The 22,243-nt window shown below is 46.4% G+C and overlaps 1 protein-coding gene, 1 long non-coding RNA gene and 1 pseudogene across 4 annotated transcripts; 1 reads left to right on the top strand and 2 right to left on the bottom strand.

Annotated features, from left to right (window-relative positions):
• Positions 1–6,642: 6,642 nt before the first annotated feature.
• Positions 6,643–10,569, top strand: LOC120685924 (wall-associated receptor kinase 4-like). Of its 3 annotated transcripts, none has more exons than XM_039968061.1 (3): positions 6,643–7,277; positions 7,369–7,557; positions 8,177–10,569. In XM_039968061.1, the coding sequence occupies exon 3, from the start codon at positions 8,241–8,243 to the stop codon at positions 10,173–10,175; it is 1,935 nt and encodes a 644-aa protein (XP_039823995.1). In that variant the 5' UTR covers positions 6,643–7,277; positions 7,369–7,557; positions 8,177–8,240; the 3' UTR covers positions 10,176–10,569. The 3 variants fall into 3 exon arrangements, with proteins under 3 accessions (XP_039823995.1, XP_039823996.1, XP_039823994.1); XM_039968062.1 differs by lacking the exon at positions 7,369–7,557 and having other exon boundaries at positions 6,643–7,021; positions 7,128–7,277; XM_039968060.1 differs by lacking the exon at positions 7,369–7,557.
• Positions 9,405–11,088, bottom strand: LOC120685925. The gene is made up of 2 exons (XR_005679874.1): positions 10,828–11,088; positions 9,405–9,918 (listed from the first exon to the last, which is right to left on the bottom strand). It is a non-coding gene; the product is annotated as an uncharacterized LOC120685925 (long non-coding RNA).
• Positions 11,089–15,187: 4,099 nt separating this feature from the next.
• On the bottom strand, positions 15,188–22,088 carry LOC120686045 (annotated as a pseudogene).
• Between the last annotated feature and the right edge of the window lie 155 nt (positions 22,089–22,243).

Genomic DNA, 22,243 nt, shown 5'->3' on the forward strand with positions numbered 1-22,243 from the left:
CTTTGATGAGCTGAAGAAAAGGTTGACTACGGCGCCAGTCCTGACTCTGCCAGACAGACGAAGAGGTTCACGGTATATTGTGATGCTTCGAAGGATGGTCTTGGGTGTGTTCTGATGCAGGAGGGCAGAGTGATAGCTTATGCTTCACGGCAGTTACGTCGGCATGAGCTGAATTATCCTACTCATGATCTTGAGTTAGCCGCAGTTGTGCATGCTCTGAAGATTTGGAGGCATTACTTGTATGGGCAGCGGTGTGATATCTACACTGATCACAAGAGCCTCAAGTATATTTTCACGCAGAATGAGCTGAACATGCGGCAGAGGAGATGGCTAGAATTGGTCAAGGATTATGATCTGGAGATTCACTATCATCCGGGCAAGGCCAATGTTGTAGCAGATGCTCTGAGCAGAAGAAGTTATGTCAACATGGCCGTGGCTTTCCAGATGCCTCCAGAGTTATGCGAGGAGTTCGAGCAGTTGAGTCTGGGTTTCTTGCATCATACCTCCAGTGCAGCGTTTGAGGCAGTACCGACTCTAGAGTCAGAGATCAGGCAGCATCAGAAAGACGATGAGAAGCTGCAGGAGATCCGTGAGTTGCTCAAGAAGGGCAAGGCTCCTCATTTCAGAGAGGATGATCAGGGTACTTTGTGGTACAAGAACCGGATCTGCGTGCCTGATGTGCATGATCTCCGGAAGTTGATTCTGAGTGAGGCCCATGATACAGCATACTCTATTCATCCGGGCAGCACGAAGATGTACTATGATCTGAAGGAACGTTTCTGGTGGTATGGGATGAAGCGTTCAGTGGCAGAGTACGTGGCTATTTGTGACACCTGTCAGCGTGTCAAGGCTGAGCATCAGAGGCCAGCAGGTCTGTTACAGCCTTTGAAGATTCCAGAGTGGAAATGGGAGGAAATCACTATGGACTTCATTGTTGGATTGCCTCGTACTCAGAAAGGGTACAACTCCATTTGGGTAGTAGTGGATCGATTGACGAAGGTTGCTCACTTCATACCAGTGAACACTACTTACTCCGGTGCTAGACTTGCAGAGTTGTACATCTCTCGGATTGTCTGCTTGCATGGTGTGCCCAAGAAGATTATATCCGACAGAGGGTCTCAGTTCACTTCTCGTTTCTGGGAGCAGCTCCATGATTCGTTGGATACGAAGCTGCGTTTCAGTACGGCTTATCACCCTCAGACAGATGGGCAGACAGAGAGAACCAACCAAGTTTTGGAAGATATGCTGAGAGCTTGTGCCATTCAGTACGACACTAGTTGGGATAAGTGCCTGTCTTATGCTGAGTTTTCATATAACAACAGCTATCAGGCCAGTCTGAAGAAGTCACCCTTCGAGGCATTGTATGGCAGAAAATGCAGGACTCCTCTTTATTGGGATCAGATTGGTGAGAAGCAGCTCTTTGGCCCTGAGATCATAGATGATGCAGAGCAGATGGTTCAGGCTGTGCGAGAAAATCTGAGGATTGCACAGAGCAGACAGAAGAGCTATGCTGATGGCAAACGGAGAGACCTGACTTTCAGTGTCGGTGATTATGTGTATCTGAAGGTGTCTCCGATGCGAGGAATCCGCAGATTCAATGTCAAAGGGAAGTTAGCACCTCATTATGTGGGGCCATTCAAGGTGCTAGAGCGGAAAGGCGAAGTTGCTTATCGCCTGGAGTTACCTCTCAGCCTCTCGGGAGTTCATGATGTCTTCCATATATCTCAGCTGAAGAGGTGTTTGCGAGTACCCGAGGAGCAGGCACCACTGGATGGAGTAGACGTCCAGGAAGATCTGACTTATACTGAGCATCCGGTGGAGATTCTGGAGACATCAGAGAGGGTTACTCGGAACAAGCGCATCAAGATGTGCAGAGTTCAGTGGAGTCATCACAGTGAAGCTGAGGCTACTTGGGAGCGAGAAGATGAGTTGAAGAAGACATATCCAGATCTCTTTGCTAGCCAGCCCAGCTAAATCTCGGGGACGAGATTTCTTTAAGGGGGTAGGGTCTGTAACACCCTAATTTAAATTTCAATATTTATTAATAAATTTAATTGGCTTTATTTAAATTTCTAAGGTTTATTGTGTTAGACTTGCATTTAATCTAGCTTTTGTTTCACAAGTAATTAAAAATTTTCTTAGGTTTAACTTTGTTAATGCATTCATGCTGATGCATTGTTTTAAATTGTTTGATTTCACAGGGGGTTGAATTCAAAAGTTCTTTTGAATTCAAATAGTTGAGCTTGAGTGAGAAATAGAATAGAAATAGAAATAGAAAAGGAAAAGAAATAGAAAGGAAAAACCCAAAACAAAACCCAAGACCCAGCCCAAACCTCTTTCCCAAGCCGGCCCGGCGCGGCCCATGGCCAGCCCAGCGCCCGCTCCCACCTCTCCCGCACGGCCCATGCTTCCGCCCGCTCGCGCGCATCCCTCCCGCTCAGCCCGAGTCGCCTGCGCCGCGCGCGTGTCGCTCGCTGACCAGCCGGGCCCGCAAGCCAGCCGCTCAGCCCGCCTCGCGTCGCCTTCACGCCCCTGACGGCCCGGGCCCAGCGGTCAGGCTCGTCCCCTTCCTCGCGAAACCGCCGCGCCCGGCACGCCGAGATTCTCGGCGGGCCTCCCTTCCTGGGCACGCACGCCCAGGCCATCCCGCCGCCCTACAAATAGGGGCCCGAGCCTCCCCTCCTCCTCCCATCCGCAGCCGCCACCCCTAACCCTAGCGCCACCGCCCTCGCCTCGCCCCGCCGCGCCGCTCCTCTGCGCCGCTGCTGACACGCCGTCCCGACGCACCGGAGCTCCGGCCAGGCCGCGCAGAAGCACCGCCCCGACGTCCCGAGTTTTCCCAAGGCTAGCACTCCTCGATCTCGGCCCCACACGTGCCGAATTTCGCCCACGACCTCGCCGCCGGTGAGAAGCTCCGCCCACTCGATTTCTCGCCGCCAGTGGTTTCCCGACCTCCCTAACCCCCTACACACCTCCACAGGCCATTCCCGGACTTCCTCTACGGTTCAGCAGGCTCGGAGACGGTCTGCATCGACCACGCCGCCGAGTTTCGGTTCTGCGCCGCCGCTCGACCTCATCGCCGGCATCTTTACGCTGCACCACCGGCCACTTCAAACCCACAGTGAGAACCTGCACAACACCCCGCTTCTTTTGGCGCTAGGTTTTGGGTAGTTGTAGCACCGGGAGACCCCGAACCGCCCTGCACCGGCGAGGCGCGCCGCCCAGAGCCGCCATCGCCGGCGAGCACACCGCCTCGAGCCCCGCCAAGCCCAGATGATGCCCTAGGTGGTTCACGCATCGCGCAACGAACCTTCCTGACCCAGACCCGGGTCGAAATGACCCCCGGAGTGCCGGATTAGCTAGCTCCGGCGAGTCCCCGACGAGCTCCGCCACGGGATTTGTCGCCGGCGATCCCCGCCGCCGCTGTAGCCATGATGACCCTGAGCCGTCCGATCGAGAACCTGCGCCCAAGATTAGATCCAGCGCTCACAAAATCCCGGCCCTCCGATCCAGATCTGACGGCCGTGGTACGTGTGTACCGGTTCGGCCTGGAAGTTTTGTTAAAGAGCCCCTGCCCTTTCTCTGTTTCAACCCGCAGTCCTAGTTAGTGTAAAAATATTTACAGTTTGGCCCAAATTTTTGCACGGACCCCCCTGAGTTTTCCAGAAATCAAACCCGCCGTCCAGCACTCTTTCTTTTACATGTTAGACCCCTGAATTAATGTTTAATTACGTTTTAGCCCTCGGTTTTAGCAGAAAAGCCCCTGAAACTTCAGTTTTCTTACAAATAAGCCCCTAGGACTTGTTTTTAGCCTAGAAAATGCGTTTTAGCTCCGTTTTTAGCGTTCTTTATATCCACGCGATCGTTGTAACGCGTAGAATAGTTTTAGACTAGTTTAAGGTGCTGTTTTTATGTATTGATGTACTGTTTCTTAGTTTTTGTTAATGTTTGTTTGTATGCTTATTTTCGTGCATTGTTTTGGCCATGTGTTCGTGAGTAGACGTTGATCCATCTGAGGAGCCCCAGTACCAGTACCCGGAGCAGCCGTCTTCGGATCAGTTTGAGCAGCAGCAGGAGCAGTACGAGGAAGGCAAGTATAACATGAACAACCTATCATCTTTAAATACAATTTCATACTGCATTTTAATACTGTATGCCTTTAAGGATTTCCTAGCCAGTTTATATCCTTTAAATATACCCTTGGGTTGCATTTTGGTTAGTTGTGCTAGGTTGCTGCGCTATAACGCATTTTGGTCCTTTATAATTAAATTGATTAATGGTTTACTTGAATTTAATTCTGAGAGTGACACTCTGTGTGGCTTGAGTGGCTCACGTCTCGTTAAAATTGGCTTTTGTTAGAAACATGGTTTAGGGGGCCAGCACGGTGCTTACTACCTGGTTGGCCACTCTCCATAAGGACCGGTTCATAGAGCGACAACCTGGGACAACAGCGCTACCACAAGGCTAGAATGGGATAGACTTGGCGTAATAATTAGATCTTTTTGGTTTGGAGTAACTTACCTGCGGGGCAAGAGTAGTAAGCTTCAATGGTCCCTGCTCCTCCGGCTTGGTCTGTGCTTGGATTGCGCTCCTGTGCTTGTACCCCCGGAGGTGGGCCCCATCGTCGCCGACCTAACTCTCGCGGTTACGCCTTACCAACGAGATTCTTTTTAAAGGCCTCGTAGTGAGTCGCTGGCCATCTCACCTAAGGAAGTGTGATGAACAACTGGCGTAGCTCACGACTTGTGGGTAAAGATGTGCAACCTCTGCAGAGTGTAAAACTGGTATACTAGCCGTGCTCACGGTTATGAGCGGCCCAGATCCTCCTTTTGATTAGTGAAGTTATCTCCTTCCGACGAGGGAGGTGCTTCTCGGGGTTTACCTTGGTGGCTTGGTTTTGGTATGGTTCTCAGTAGTAGTATGATTAATTCTGATTAATTACTATGTAACTGGGTCAATGGTAATTCATCAACTCATAGTAAATAGTTTTAATAAAATTTTGCCAACACTTAAAAGCTAATGCAGTTGAGTCAGCCAGCCTAGAGCCTCATAGTTTGTGTTATACTTGTTGAGTACAAGTTGTGTACTCACCCTTGCCTCTTCTCTACTTTTTCCTCTCGGCTACGCTACTGCTGCTCAGTCCCTGCCGACACGAGGGAGTTCGTCCAGCGCTACCAGGACTACGAGGACTTCTAGGTGTTCGTCTCCCAGTCGACGTCCCTGTGGCGCCCTGCTTCAGCTTCGGAGAGCTTTATTCGTATTTTATACTTCGCTTCCGCTGTATCAGACATTTTTGTCATTATTGTAATAAATAACATTCGTATTCGCTTTATTATATCTTTTTACGTGATATATGCTATGATATACTGTTCATTCTGTTGTATATACGTGTGACTTGATCCTGGCACGTATATGATTGCTCGGTTTATGTTCTTTTATAAACCGGGTGTTACACTAAGGCTCTCCATAGGTACCAGGTGGTAACTTTTATATTAGTACCGGGTGGTACCACCAACCGGTACCTTTAGACGAGTCTTAGGTATCGGTTGGTGTTACCAACCGGTACCTTAGGAGCCTTAGGTACCGTTTGGTGTTACCAACCGGTATCTTAGGCTCATCCATGGGTTACTTCAAAAGGAAAGCATCTCCTTCTCAATCAGAAGAACTGTGTAGCTGAGATGATAAAGGAGCAACGCGCAAGGCTAGAGATCGCGAGTTCAAATCCTAGCCAAAGAGAATATTTTTCGTGAATTTTGGAGGCCTTAGGTACCGGTTAATTTACCTGGTACCAAAGGCTCGAGCCTTTGGTACCACTTTCGGGGTACCGGTTCAAAAAACCGGTACCAAAGGGCACCTGCAACCGGTGCCTTAAGGCATTTTTCTAGTAGTGGATGAACAAATTGAAAGTGTCTCGGTGCAAACATGCCCGTGTTGAATAAATTGAACAAAAATTCGATTTGAATTTGCTAGAGAAAGTTCATTTCGGACATGTGAAAATGTTGTTCTATTTAAAACAGGGTAAAATCACCAAATTCAGATAATAGTAGAGATAAATCCGCAAGGGCAAATTGGTCTTCTCAAAGCAATTTTAACACCGTTAACTACCTTTCACGGAATAGGGGCAAACTCTATCTTCGTTTTTAAAAAGTAGGGGTAAATTCGCAAAGTTCAAAAAATAGGGGCAAAATCACCATTTCACTACGAAACAGGGGCTAAAATGCCAAAACCCCTATTTATTAATTACTATTGTCATGGTGGATGTGCCTATAAATTTTTAGGGGCTTATCTAACTTGATTTGGAAGTTTCAAGAATTTTACATATACACATGTATAAATACACATATACATACACAAACTTGCATTAGAACTGCATTTATTTTGATTTTACTTGATATTACATGTTTAATGGCGTGTTAAGATTTCTTGCTTAACATTTTAAAAATTTGGGAAGTCACAGTTTCGAGTCTTCAGCGCCTATGACGTGGACAGCTGTTATGATCACGTCCAGTTACTTGTGCTGCTCCCTTGGCCTTGCGCTTCTTCCAAGACGTCATAATCATCTGGAGGTTCTGTACCACTTCACACATTACTGGTTTTTTCATTCCCTGAATGCAATTCCATAGCCTTCAGAGCCAATCTGTCAGACTTTCCATATCCTCCAAATTTTGTACACTCCGGAGCCAATCTCACAAGCTCTTCGACAACAATGATATCTTCTTCAGTAGTTCAGCTGTGATGTCTTTATCAAAAAAAAAACGCCCTTCCACTGTTATTTGTCTTGTAGGCGCGTCTTGATTTTTGACAGGTGGACTGCTTATGCTGGTTTACATGCATCGCTGTTTACCGGCCGGTCTCTTGGCCATCAGCTCTCCATCATACAGCTCAGAAAGTATCTTTTCGAGACCAGAGGACAAGCTCAGCAATATGCAAGTCAGCTAAATCAACTAATATCTACCAACTCTTGCTTGCATCACGCGCTTTTGCATGCAGTGTTTTCCTGGAACGCGTTTTGCCTATATTGGTTCGTTCCATTATAACCTTATATATTTCACCCCTAAAAAAACTGAAAAACCTTATATATACAGAAGTATTTTTCTTATTGCATCATTATAGCCTTTGTTCTTCAGGATTTAGGAAGAGTCATCAGGAGTTCAGGACCTGTAAGGTTCGAGCCAAGCTTTGGGGAGGAGAAGAGCTCTTTGCAATCGGTTGGCCAGAGATAGGTCTTGGAGGTCATCACCGACATCGATGGCAAGCTCCTGCCGCTGAGGTGGCTGGTATGCACCGCTCTTTCCCCCCTTGCTCTTTCGCTCTTGAGGGGGTTCTTTTTGTCGTTCCATTTCTTGATCAGGAAGAATTAAACCGCAGGGAGATCAGCCCACCTGAACTTTATGGCTCTCGAGTTGTGAAAACCACTGTGAAGCCGTTTGATTTTCCATCCGACATAGGTTTTCTCTAGTTAAGTGGCCACTGTGAAGACTGTGTGATTGTATTTGGAAAAGCCTTTTACAGTCCTTGGGATGTAGCAAGAGGTACAATCAAATTATAATCCAAGAGGTAATAACTTCAGTATTTAAGTATTAGATTTTGGTTTTTCCGTCAGTTTTAAATAAATGACATTTAGGATAAACTAATTAATTAGTCAATAATCTAATTAGCTTATCCCTAAATGGAAACAGAGTGAGTAGTACCTCCCTAGAGAAATTTCTCTGATACCTCCAAGTGCTTCCCAAGAACCATGAAACCAGCCAATTAGAGAATAGACCAGGGTCCTATGGGCTATTCCTTTCCTTTGTATCTAGCTAGTAAACATTATATAGAAATATTTGATTCTATGGCTAACGATCAAACCCTTGGATCTTACAACCTTAAAGAACAGATATTAGGCTCAGCATCCCTGTTTCCCAAAAAAAAGGCTGAGCATCCCTTCAAAGAATCAATTATGTATCCTAAATGTGAAATGTAATTGAATTTTCTAATTTTACGTCTTTTCACCTGTTAATGTCAAGTTAAAATTTGAGTAGATTGAGAAGATCCAAACATTACAAACAAAGTTGGTGTCTACTAAATGCAAAAGATTATACTAAATCAATTCTATATGCTGCCTTAGATACATGTAGCGGTTTCTATGTAGAAGTGCCAGTTCTTACACATTATTGTAACTTCTATATTGTAGGCATAATAAAATGGGACTTCCAGAAGATATGCATTGACCTTGAGCGCTCACACCAGATCATGACATGGAAGGGTGGACAGTAGACAGCAATCACAATATTAAGACTTTCACAGAAGATGAGATTAAAACAATCACTAGCAACTACAGCACTCTTATTGGGAAAGGTGGCTTTGGAGAAGTCTACAAAGGGATCCTTGGTGATGACTACGAACTCGTTGCAGTTAAGAGATATATCCGCAAAGAGTTGAGAGAAGAGTTTATGGAAGAAGTAGGCATTGATAGACAAATGAGCCACAAAAACGTGGTGAAGCTCATAGGGTACTGTATTGGAGAAAGTACTCTAACGCTGGTAACAGAGTATATCTCCAAAGGAAACCTCGATGACATACTCCACAACAGTAGTATTTCCATTCCTCTGGAGATAAGATTGGGTATTGCTATAGGGTGTGCAGAAGCATTGAGCTACATGCATTCGATGCATCTATCAAGTGACAGCCTTGTATACCATGGTGATATTAAACCTGCCAACATACTTTTAGATGAAAATCTTACAGCAAAAGTTTCAGATTTTGGACTGGCAAGGCTTCTTTTAGGAGGCATCTCTCGGTACACTAGCAATGTAAAAGGAAGTATAGATTACATGGATCCTATACATCTTCGGGAAGGACGTCTTACTCCAAAGAGTGATGTTTATAGTTTTGGAGCTGTTCTCTTGGAAATAATTGCTGGGAAAAGGATAAGACAGGGAAACTCTAGCCTCATACCATCTTTCAGTAATGCCTGCGGTAAAAGCGAATCGGTGAGGAAGCTTTTTGATGCAGAAATAGCCTGTAAGGCCAATATGACGATCCTTGAGGAAATAGGCAAGCTGGCTACTGAATGCCTGACACTGGACATTCATAAACGTCCTAGAATTAGTGATGTTGCTAAACGCCTTTTGATTATGTGGAAAGCTCTGCAGGGAGGACAAGAAAAAAGGGAAATCCTTTTGAGGACACAAAACGTTGGCTCAAGCAGCTTCAACTGTACCAGCTCAGTTGAGCACCGCAGAAAGATGAGTTTGGGTATCTTCGAGACGGATGTCGTCGATCCTGAGATACTGACAAAGCTTGGCAGCAAGAGATTTTTTACAGTGGCGGAACTATATGAAATCACGAAGAACTTCTCAAATCTAGTCGGTGAAGGTTGGTTAGCTGAGGTGTACAAAGGTACTCTTGAGGACAACACGTTGGTGGCAGTGAAGAAATCTCTTCAGTTATATGAGGAGCATAGACAACATTTGGTTAACGATGCGCTGATCCATGCTCAACTCACCCACAACAGTATCATCAAACTTTTGGGCTTTTGCCTGGAGTTTGATGTTCCAATTTTTATATATGAGTATGCTGCCAATGGTACTCTCGCAGACCTCCTGAATGGTACCAAATGTTTTCCCCTCGAACTGCGATTGCAGATTGCGATCAGAACGGCAAAAGCATTAGCATACATGCACTCGTCTGATTCTGGTTGCATCAGACATGGTAGTGTCAGCCCTTCGAATATCCTTCTAGATGATGACTTCATGCCCAAGGTCTCCGGCTTTTCACTCTCAAGGAGGCTTACCAAGGACTACGATTCAGGCACTATTGTAGTTTACAGACATTACAGCGACCCAAACTTTGTGCAGACTGGGCTTCTTACGGTAAAAAGTGATGTGTACAGCTTCGGGATTATTCTTTTGGAGCTCATCACCAGGAAGATATCTGTATACGATAAAGATTGTAGAGTTATGGACCTTGTGACCAAATACAACGTAGCTTATCATTCAGACAACAGAGGAGTAGCGATGTTTGATAAGGATATCAAGGCTGCAGAAGATATCATCCTGTTTGAAGGGATCGGGAGGCTAGCAACTGAGTGCACCAAACTGGAATCTGATGAGAGACCAACAATGAAAGAGGTGGCAGAACGCCTCGAGATGCTTAGAGCATCTTGGAACAAGGTGAGCCAAGGGGGGTAGCTACTAGCTTCACAATGCAAGTTGCTCCCTTTGGAACCCGGTACTATGGCTGTACTATGCTTGACCCCAATGGAAGGAGGCCAGCAACATGTTTCAAGAGATGGTGTTCATGCCGGATCCCTCTCTGAACTCAGCACACAAACTCTCAAACTGTCTAATTTTTTCTTTCTGGATTTGTGTAGCCGCTATTCCTAGCTGTGTCCTGCAGGACGTTGCAGATCAGTTCTATTCTTCAGAAGCTAAGCATTTGGTTAGGTTCCCTAATAATTGATCCATGCATCCGTCAACTTCTCTGGTAGAAATTTTTTTTGATCTATTTGAGGCTTTGAGTTTGTGTAATCTTTGACTCATCAATTTATACGCAGATTATTTAATCAAAAATTGGTTTCAGTAACGCATTGTAATGCTAGTTTAGACCTACTTTTTCTGAATTTACTAAACAATAGGCAGCTAATTTTTGTTCTGCTTTCTCAGTCAAATTTTCTGCCGTCCAGATCTAGTATGCTTGGAGGTTCGTGCTCTGAATAGAACAGGGTAGCTAAATAAAGATTGCAGCACTCGTCAAATAGAACATACGCGTTTTGGAAATACTCTGAACCTAAAAGTATCAAATTAAAAGGAACACAGGTAGTTTGTTTCGAGATCCCCGTACCAGATGCGAACGGGGCGCAGCCGACGGACGGAGGACGCAGACACAGTCGACGAGGGCGTCGCCGCGGCGGCGAGGGTGAGCGAGTGGAAAGCGGCGGCCATGAGGACGAGCGGAAGAGAGCTGGCGGCCCAGCCATGTCTGCCACTGGACAGAGGTGCTCGGCGGGCTGAAGATTTCGGCGAGATGGAGGCGGCCCCAGAGGGACGAGGAAAGCGATAATCTGTCGGCCGAGCTTGCGAGGTTGGGTTTGGGTTGCCCGGGTTTAGATGATGGGCCGCTGGCCAGGCTAACATTCTCAGATTTAAGGCCACACTGCGAAATTCTTGGGTTCTAAATGTGACTGATTTAGTATTTTCCTAGTATTTATCGATTTTTGAGATTTATTTTTTAAAAAAAACCGGGCTTATATTTCACACAAAGATTTTAGTGGTTACAACCCAAAAATTACAAGAACGTCCATATAGTGAGGTCGACGTGTACTGTTACACGACGACGGTGGAGTCTTCTTTCCCCTTGCTACAGTTCCAGCGGCGACTCAAGGGCAATTTCTCGTCTCCTCCGCCGATTCGACCGCTCCTCGCCTCTGGCGCCCTCGCCGGTGTTGGAGGAGGAGGGGGAATCGGATGAATCGACGGCGGATCAGTCTTCCCGGTGGCAGCGGCGAGATGCGCACCGGTTCTTTTGCTTCTCCGTGATGGCGTCGTCGTTAGCGCTGGTGGTGCTTGCAACGGCGGTGGCATACACGACGGTGTCTACGACCGTGACTCATGGAGGTTAGTGCTAATAATTGCTTCCATGGTAGTTTCACTCCACGGGAAGCTCAGTGGGTCCCACCGGCGACTTTTATATTGCCAGTTAGGGCTAAATGTTCCTCTTCACTTCTCTGGCGACGGTGGCGGCGACGGTGTCATCTCCGGTGATGATTGAAGGAGGATAGGTTCCTCTAGGTGGATTTTGGCGTTGGCGTCTTCGGAGGCGCGAGCTCCGGTCCTTCTACGTGGTCTATTCCTCCCAGTGGCGTAGGGTTAGGGGTGCCAGTGCGGAGGTTTGCCAGGGGTGCCAGTGCGGAGGTTTGCCTATCAACTCGTTGAGAAGTTGGGTTGGGATCTGAGTCCCACCTTTGATGGTGGTTTTGTTTCCCCTCCTCCGGTCCTCCTCCGGCGAGGCCCAGCCACCGCTGCCGCCGCCCCTCCGACGACAAGGCCCGCCACTACCGCTGCCCCTCCTCCAGCGAGGGCCGTTGCTGGTCCTCCTCTGTGGCGATGTGGAGGGTCACTGACATGTGGGGTTGGATTTGATGTGGATGTGATTAGAGTCAAGATTTGGAGAGGTTGTTGGTTTTCCGCCTTTTTTGAAGCTTTGTATTTTTTTTACCTAATCTTTTACCTCTTCATTTAGCTAGGATTTTTACCTAGTCTGTTCAAGTTGCTCTTAGGCTGAGTCTTCAACCTATGAACCATGTTGTGCATCAGGTTTTGTGTCTTCAGCGCCTATGACGTGGACAGCTGTTTTGATCACGTCCAGTTACTTGTGCTGCTCCCTTGGCCTTGCGCTTCTTCCAAGACGTCATAATCATCTTGAGGTTCTGTACCACTTCACACATTACTGGTTTTTCATTTCCTCGATGCAATTCCATAGCCTTCAGAGCCAATCTGTCAGACTTTCCATATCCTCCAAATTCTGTACACTCCAGAGCCAATCTCCCAAGCTCTTCGAGAACAATTATATCTTCTTCAACTGTGATGTTTTTATCCAAAAACGCCCTTCCACTGTTATGTGTCTTGTAGGCCAGCTTTGGCGATCTAGGATGCACACATACTTCTTCTTCAACTGTGATAAGATGACAAGAGGTAAATTTGCAATTTTCAAGTTTGTGTATATGCCCTTTACTATTTGTCAGTTTGGTAATTCTCTTTCTTTGGAATTGCCCTCCGTCCCAAAATAAGTGTAGTTTTAGGAGTTGGGCACATATTTTAAGGAGGGGTAAAAAAGTAGAGAGTGCACATAAAACGAGGAGGGTAGAGGAGGAGAGAGATAGAGATAGAGTTGTATTGGAAAGCGAGAACTACACTTATTTTGGGACAAATTTTGAATCCTGAAACTACACTTGTTTTGGGACAGAGGGAGTACTTAGCAGACGCACTGCAAGGGACGTGGGATTAGAAGAGTTAGCAACAAGGGCACCCCGCCAGCTTACCTTGGGAAGCCGCGATCCAGCATTCCGATGCGGACGACGGAACTACCCAAGATGCTTTGGACAGCCAAGTTGCAGGTGGCGTAGCCGCCCTCTTCGTGACTCCGACTCAATGCTTAGGTGGAACTGACACCACACAGTGATCCAGCACCAACACCAGCTCCTCGTCGATGTCGTCGACACACTTTCGACATGTCATCGGTACGACGCAAGGTGCGTCTCTCCACTGCATGTCCGATGACTCAAATGCAGCGAGCGCAGCGTAACCTTTGTCGTAAGCTTGGTATTTTAAATGATGAGGAGGCCCCAATTGAGGTTGCACTGCATGAGTTTGTTGACATGTTCAATGGTCCCCTACCAGCAGATGTGGATGCTGCTCTGAATTGGAATTTCAACCTCAATGATAACGAGGTCGAGGCGATGAACAATGCCTTAATCGGCATGGTTGGGGAAGGTGTCGGTGACCTACAAGATGTGATAGTACATGAACTTGATGGAGCTGGCAAAGGGTGTAACAGTCAAGCGGCGGCCAATGATGATATTTGAGTTGTGGAGTTTGCGAAGACTAAGTGGTGCATATTGTCTAGATTTTTAGCTTCATGTTTGGGGTGTGTTTTGAGTGGTGTGTTATGTTTGTTGAGATGTTTGGTGTTGGGTTGTTGTGTTTTCCTTTTTGTTGTATTGCTCAATCTGAGCTTTCATCTTCTTTTTAATACAATCGGCAATTCTCCTGCCTAATTCGTTAAAAAAAAAGAAGAGTTAGCAACATCAGCTCTCGTAGCCAGTGATAAACGTGCATCAGTTAGTAGCTTGCATTAGACTGTTGAAACTGAGAAAAAATATAGCACTGTGGCAATTGAAATAAAGGTATTTGTCATTAGTTCAATGAAATCAGAGGAAAAGCAAACCAGGGTTTCTCAGCCTCCAAAAAAAATGGTGTGTTCTGCCTTGTATCTGATTATTTGTCTCGTTGAATGCAAATCACGAAATCACTCTCACCACCTATTCTCGGAAACAATGGCTGCAATGCCGCTCTTAGTATGCTGCTGTAAATTCAGAAGATTAAATTGGTAAATGTTTGCATCCAGATCGGCAACAGGCCGTGAGTACTCTAGCTAGCAACAGGCCAGTAGGTGTGTAGGAAGATTACAGCAACAGCGAACTGCACCAAGAAGCAGAAAGCTACAGACCATTCAACAATCTTCCTATTGCTCTTATCTTCTACACAATAGAGTTCCATCAACCGTCTCCCATTTGCACAGGCTTTAATGGAAGTTTCATCCAGGCCAATGTTCCCCTGTCCTACCCTGTTCTATCAACTAGTTGTTCTGTCCAAAACTGTGACCATCACTCTCGCTCTGTCTTCTCATCTCAAATCGAGGTCCTTCACAAAACGTCTCTAGAAACTATTAAGGAAATGTAGTAACTATTAAGGAAACTGTAATACTACATCATGCATGTGATATAGTAACTATAAGCAAACTATAAGGAAATGCAAGAGCTGACCATGACTGTGAACAGAGGAAGCTTATGTGGTGTGGGGATCGAATTGATGTGGAAGAATCACACTTTTTTAAGAATGTACACGATAAGTAGCCAGTTGGTTACTAAATTTATCGTGTGAAATTGGTCAAGTGAATTTTCAACATGAGTGTCAGAACTCAGAAGTGTCCAGTGAAACATCAGATTGCTAATGGGATGTTCGCATCAAACTATCAAACGATGCATGTTAGAACAAACCAGACAGATACAGATATAGGCGTTTAGAAACTTCTAAGAGGAACACAAAGAGAATCTCCAAGTTGCTCGCATTGTACCCCGAACCATTCATGAAGGCCATCATCTACAAAACTAAATCACTTTAATAAATTAATCCATTGTTATATTGTTTTGGTGATTTTGTACATTCCATTTAAATTTTTGAACAATTGATTCAACAATTTTCAAACCAAATTCACAAAAATTATATAAATTACTCGATTACAATTCATGCATAATGATTACAGTGGATAAAAGGAATGGAAACAATTATTTTGTGTTATACACTTCTACTACACGAGTCAATAGACACATACATATTACATATAGATGAGGGAATGCAGACGTATACACATATTAATTACAATTATCTTGATGCTTCTGCATGCATGCATAGGTTGGACAGAAGAACGGCAATGATCTGCAGCATATATTAATTACAAAGCACATGAAAATTGTAAGCAGGGAACATATAGTACACCAGTCCATATCACAAATATCTATAGAAGTTTCATCATCACAAATAAACAGGGAACATATAGTACACCAGTCCATATCACATTACAAAGCACATGAGAATTGTAAGCAGAATTCATTCAAAGATAGCTCCGTCCAGCTGACCAAACCGGTCCTCATATTACCTTCTTGAAGACGCACTCATTGATGTTCTACATGTCAATGTCCTCGGTTCCATTGTCCTGACTTTGCTCAATCTACTTCTGTAGCTTCCCCCTTTGCCTGACCTTGCTCCAAGATGCGCTAAGCATGTCAAGGCTTTCTTCCACCTCTGGCTAGGGTGGTTTGGGTAAATGTGAAGGATGCCTTTGGGTGAAATACCGATATCCATGTAGCTCCCTGGGCCATGATGACCTTCCAACGTCTCCTGAGCATCCGAAGGTGTTGAGCCACTTCCGGTATTGTTGGTCTCTCCTCTGCTTTTGAAACGATACACTTCAGTGCCAACCTTCCGATCTCTTCAAGGACAGTGGTATCCCCTTCACCTGTAATTCCCTTATGAAACATCGCCTTCCCAGTGTTTTCTATCTCATAGGCTTTGGTGAACTGGACGATAATGTCAAGATTATCCTCGCCGTCCCTCTTCTTCCTACCAATGAGTTCCAAGAGAAGAATGCCAAATTCATACACATCTCTTTGGGCTTTTGACAAGACCAATGCATCATTATCAATTCTTCCGTCGTTGAGAGGAAGCCCCGTTTGATTGGCAAGCCTCCAAACCCATGAAAATCTTGTGAGCTTTGGCATGAAGTTGTCATCCACGAGTAAATTTCGTGGTTCAACAGAATCATGTGCGGTGATACCCACTGCTGACGAATGGAGGTATTCTAATGCTTCTGCAGTCTCAACCGCAATCTTCACACGCAGATCTAGTGGGAAATCTTCCTCGCCATTCAGGATATCAGAGAGACTGCATTTTGCAGGACTATCATAGACAAACAATGGAGTATCATCTTCTAGACAACAACCCAAGAGGTTGATGATATTCTTATGGACAATTTGAGACTGGAGCATCCATGTGTTGATGACAGCCTCCTTTCCTGACTTTGCAAAGTCTGGCAAGTACACCGCCACAGCTGTATTGTCCTCAAGTGTACCTTTGTAAACAATCTTTGGATAAATGTGAAATCTAGATGACCAGTTCTGTGTCACTTGCCTGAGCTCCTCCATCGTGAAGATTCTAACATTGCTGAATTTTTCTAGCATCGCAGAATTGCGAGAATTCCTCTTGAAATGGCTAAAAAAGTCTTCTTAAACCAGCCTATATCTTGCCCTCTTCTCAGAACGTTCCAAAGGGTCCGAAGTTGTAGTGCCACATCATTAATTTTAGGACGTTTGTCAATGTCCAATGTCAGGCACTCCGTTGCCAGTTTCCCTATTTCTGTAAGAACCTTCATATTGCTTTCATTTGCTATCTCTGGATCAACTAGCTCCCTCAACACACTCCATTTGGTACAGGGTTTTCTGAAAATTTCGGTAAGGCTAACGTTCCCCTGTTTTACCCTTCTCCTTGTTATCATTTCAAGGAGTACTATTCCAAAACTATAGACATCACTCTTCGGGGTAAGACGCCCACTTGTAATGTATATACGATCCATATAATCCAAACTTCCTTTTACATATCTTGTGTATTGAGTGATGCCACCTGAAAGAAGCCTTGAAAGCCCAAAATCTGATACTTTTGCTGTAAGATTTGCATCTAAAAGTATGTTGGCAGGCTTAATATCGCCATGACAAACAAGATTGTCGCTAGATAAATGCAATGAATGCATGTAGCTCAATGCTTCTGCACACCCGATAGCAATACCCAATATTGTGTCCAAAGTGATGGAATATCCAACATTGTGAAGTATGTCCTCGAGGTCTCCTTTGGAAATATACTCAGACACCATAGTTAGAGTCCTTTCCCCAATACAGTAGCCTATGAGCTTCACTGCGTTCTTATGGTTGATCTGACTATGGATACGCACTTCTTCCATAAACTCTTTTCTCAAATCACCACGGATATATCTCTTCACTGCAACTAAATCATGGCTGTCATCTAAGAGTCCTCTATAAACTTCTCCAAAACCACCTTTCCCGATAGCGGTGCTATAGTTCCTAGTCATTCTTTTGATCCCATCTTCTGTGAAAATCTTGATTTTACGATTGATGTCTGCTCCAGCCATAATCTTATTTTCTGCTAGTTCCGTCGCATGCTGGCAGTACAGATTCCACAATGTTTAGCACCCTCTCGCTGCCAAAATATAAACAACGGGTAAATAGTATTAATGTTAACAAGACTGGTATTTGAAACTTATTCAAGCAGCGTTGAACTTAATTTTCTGTACATTTTTACACCCCTATTCATAGTTTTTTTTAGCTTTTGCATTGCACCTCCATGTCGATTTGACATATGTTTAGTTCTATCTTCTATGTTGTGTTTGACGTAGAAGAGTTCAGAAACGGAGGCAGACGCTTTGAGCTGTTGGGCTAGATCAGCCAAAAAAGCCCAATAAAATAAAGAACTTAGTGTAATATGGGATGTGGCCTATGACCACTAAATTTCAGCACAAAACAATCAGAGCCCAATAGCCAATGACCCGGTGACCAAATTCTCAAATCCTAAAATCCCAGGCCTGCGCGCATACTATACTGCCGCTGCGTTCTTTGCAGCCGTATTAGTAGGCATCCTAAAATCCCCAACAATTGAGAGAGGCGAATCATGCTCCCGCCGGCGAGGTCGCCGTTCCGCACCACCTCTGGTGGCCTCTGGGCTCTTGAATGTGTGCGGGAACGGCGGCCCTCCACCCGGCGGTGTAGGGTAGGCCTAGGGTATCTAGAATTATAGTTCCCAATAGTGTTGGTGAGGTGGTGGCAGCATGGTGGAATAAGTTCTCTCAGACATTTCTTCGTCCCTTTGGTGCTCTACTCCGGCGCCGGCGGCGAGTCCATGGAGGTTGGTCGGCCTATGTCGGAGGTTTGTACAGGAGTCGGTGTCGGTCGGCGGCAGCGCGTTGTCCTCGGCAGCGGCAGGCCAGCAGCTAGAGTCAATCTTGTGTTTCCAGGATGAGGTGGAGGATGTGGGTACTGCAGTTGTAAGCAGGATGGATATTGATCTCGAGATTCCCGTAGGCGGCGGTTGTCGTCGGCGGCAAGCTTGGATCCAGGGCCGAGGGTGCTTGGGGTGTGGTCCCGAGTCCCGACCGATGGATGCTCAGTGTTGGCTTCGGCTCGTCCTTGGTGGTGAGTGTCTTCTGCGGTTCGTCAAAGCCTTCATGCGATGGAGCTCCCTTTGGCCTCAAGTTCAGCAGCAGCGGACGACGCTGGCTTGGTCGGCGCCGGCGTCGGAGATTCATTCTTCCACCTGGAAAGGGTCCAGGGACCTTGCTGTAATTTTCGTTTTTCTAGTGGCCCTTTCTGTTCGTAGGGTAGGGCAGCTTTCCTCCGTACATTCCTGTACAGCGTACCTGTATGTGTACGTTTTCCTTACCTCTAAGTACAGATATGTTTGATAAAAAAACATTAGTTGTTGGTTGATCACGTTACTAATTGTTGGCGATTCGCTCTGTTCGGCTGGCTGTGATAAATACTGCTGGTTGGCTGCTGGCCAGTGGCTGATGTTTTTCTTCATAAGACGTTATAGAATTGGAAGACGTCGAACAAATGAAGATTGCTCACCTGCTAATAAGAACACAAGGCAACCACAAATGCTGTAGGGTTGGATAACGGGCCAGCTCTACATGCATCGATGCTGGATGCATACAAATTAAAATGATTTTGTAGCAGACGGGCGAGTAAAGCAGGAGGAAGGGCATTGAAGCGAGGCAGAGCTCGAAAAGTGGCTACGCCGGCTTCACCTCTTTCCTAGTTTATTTTGGTTCTCAATTTATATTCCGGCTCCCTGCTACAGTGCGAAATAGTGTGGAATGATGATGCTACAGTGCTAGGTAGCGTAGCATAGAGCTGGTGCTGCCCCCGGTGGAGCCATGCCAAAGGAGCTCTCAGATCCGATCTCATCAATTCCCCTGAGCTGATGCACATGCTACTTCAAATAAAAAACTCACAGAACCAATGGGAGAAACGGAGAAACTGGAGAATAAAAGAGGGGAGAAATTGGATTGCACTATCTAGAGGTACTGGGTGATGCTGAGGCAGAGAGAGCTGATGCACCTGCTCGCGCACCAATTCAGTAGTCTTGAAGTGAAGGGGATGAGCACTGTAGCCCCAAGTCTGAGCTAGGCATGAGGTTGCCGCCTCTGCCACACAGCCTTCTTCGGCTTTGAAAAGAGGTTTCATCAAACGGGAGCGGTGGACTCAAGTAACTAATTAAGGGTTACCACTCGGCAGGGGCGCATCTAAGTGGGGCTAGGGGGGATGAAGCGCCCCTACTACAGAATTTAACCCGGTCACAGTTGGACCCGAGACCAATAAAAACTTTAGTCCCGGGTCTGAAATGTAGAAGCCAATGAAGAGCAGAAAGAGATCTGTTGTCCCGGTTAGAGACTCCCACCGAGACAAAATAATACCTTGTAGTCTCGGTTGGAGCCATCAAACGGGATTAAAACATTTAGCCCCGGCTCCAACTGGGACTTAGAGTACTATTCTGTCCCGGTCAAAATCTCCAACCAGGACAAAATCGATCCAGCGCACGAGTTTCGATCCATCTGATTTTATTTAACTCTCGATCCATCTGATTTTATTTAACTCACTCCCCTCTCTCCTACCTTATCTCTTACTCTACCTCTCTTCGTCTCCCTCACCTTGAGGCCTCCCATCACTCCATCCTCAAGCTTCCTCCCTCCCTTGAGGCCTCCCATCCCTCCCCTCCAAGGCCAGAGCAGGTGCACCCGGGGGCGGCCCGACGAGCCACAACAGCCGCCGCGCGCAGCTAGGCGCAGGCCGCCGTGGCCTGGCCAGGCGCCACAGCCCTCCGCCTGGCGCGCAGGCTGTCGTAGCTGGCCAGGTGGCACCGCCCTCCGCCCGGCACGCAGGCCGCCGTGGCCTGGCGAGCCACCGCCGCCCTCCGCCCGGGACGCAGCCCGCCGTGGCCTGGCCAGCCGCTGCCGCCCTCCGCCGGGCGCGCCGCCAGGCGCAGGCCGTAGTGGCCCAGCCAGCCAACCCCGCCGCCGCGAGCCTGGCGCGGGGCGCGGAGGTCACAACAGCAGCAGCAGTGGACAATCGTGGGTGAGGGCAGCGTGTCTTGGCCAGTCGGCGGCGGCAGCAGCTCGGCTTGGTTTCGGTGGGCGCGAGGACAGGCCCGGCCACAGCGGATCAATTTTTCAGGGAGAAGTACAGATTAGATGAGTTTGTGTTTGTGAATGATTTGTGTTTGTGAATAATTCGTTTGTGAGTCTGTCGTGAATTAGATGTACTGTGAATCAAATCGAATTCATGTGTGTTGAATCAATTGATGTGTGTTGACTCAATTGTTGTATAATGAAACAAATTGAATTCATGTGATGTGAATCCTTTGATTGTATATTGCTCTTGATTTGATTGCATCTCTATGGCGGTGGTGGAGTTGAAGCTCAAGAACTACTCGACAAGAACCTACGTGGGAGGGGGTGGGCGGAAGCTGAGATTTTTTTTATTACGAAAATTACATTGATCCCGGTTCCATACCCATCGGGACTAAAAGTTTGGCACATTTGTCTCGGCCAGGCAGTCCTGGTTGAAAAATCGGGACTAAAGCCTGTTAGAAACCGGGACAAATGTATGATTGTGTAGTAGTGTACCTCCCAAGATTCATGGATATCCCCCTAAGCCCCCTTCCCCCTCCCTCTATTTTTGGGATAAAACAATGAAGAGGAAGAGAGGAGGAAGAAGAAGAGAAGAGGATGGAGAAGAAAAGAATGGACATGAAACCTCTCTACATGTTCGCTAGATTCGCCACTGCCGCTCGATTCGTGGGCTGCTGGCCCGTTGTGTTTCCTCAGCTCGTTTAGCTCACGAGCGGCTAGCGATCGTATTCAAGCTAGCTCGTTATAATTGATGAGCTAAATTTCTTGCTCAGGGCGTTAAAAGAATGCAACGAGGTGAGTTGAGTCGAGCCGAACCAGCTGGTTTGGTATGAACAAAACTCATGTTTGTCTTCTTTATGTTAAATCTCGTGTTTTATCTATGTTTTCATATGAAACTGATTTTAAACAGTTATGTTGATAAATGGATGTAATGAACTTGTGCTGGTGAGTTAGGTTCCGTTTATCCATTTGGCAGAGTTTCCACTTGTTCTGGCTTCGTCTTTGATGGTAGCGAGGAGCAGTTTCTCAAATCAAGGAGAATGGAGGGGGAAAGGGTACTGGAAGCCAGTGAATAAAAATTGAACTTCAAAAAAGGAATTCTTTTGATTCAAGCATCTCTTGCTCAACTCAGCAACTTGAAGTATTAATCTTATATTTAGGATACCACTTTATTCCCACATCCTAACCGACCTCCCGGAGGAGTATGTGCTTCTGGGAGAACCTGCTAGCTCTGGGTTCGAGTTGCGTTTCACCCCTAACCACAACTACGAACGTTTTCATGCAAGATAAAATACGTTTTGACAAGAAATTCTAACGTTTTCATCCGAGCAAGATGCGTGTGACTGAGAGAACCACGTAATGGCGTGACAGACATACCGTATTGCCAAAGCCAACGGGGTTCGTTGGCCTCCGATCGAACTGAAGAACCGCCGGCCGGCCGGCCGACGGAGCTTCGGCGTCCGAACTGAATGACCCTCCGGCCAACTCCACCGCCAGCTAGCCCTGTTTTTCTCGTGTTCTAGCTAATGGCCGGCTCTCTTCTTCCATCTCTCTCCACCCCTCCAGTGAGACGACCAGTCCGTTGCTAATAGCTGATGCAAGAGTTGACCTGTTGACTTTGAACACTCCGCCATTGCTGGTCGTTGGCACGCGGCCGGATCGGAAACAGACGAACAGTCGTTTTTCCGGCCAACTGGAATAATTGGCCCACCGCATTATGGGCAGC

Source organism: Panicum virgatum, chromosome 8N, assembly GCF_016808335.1.
Source record: "Panicum virgatum strain AP13 chromosome 8N, P.virgatum_v5, whole genome shotgun sequence".
In the NCBI taxonomy this organism is placed as follows: Eukaryota; Viridiplantae; Streptophyta; class Magnoliopsida; order Poales; family Poaceae; genus Panicum; species Panicum virgatum.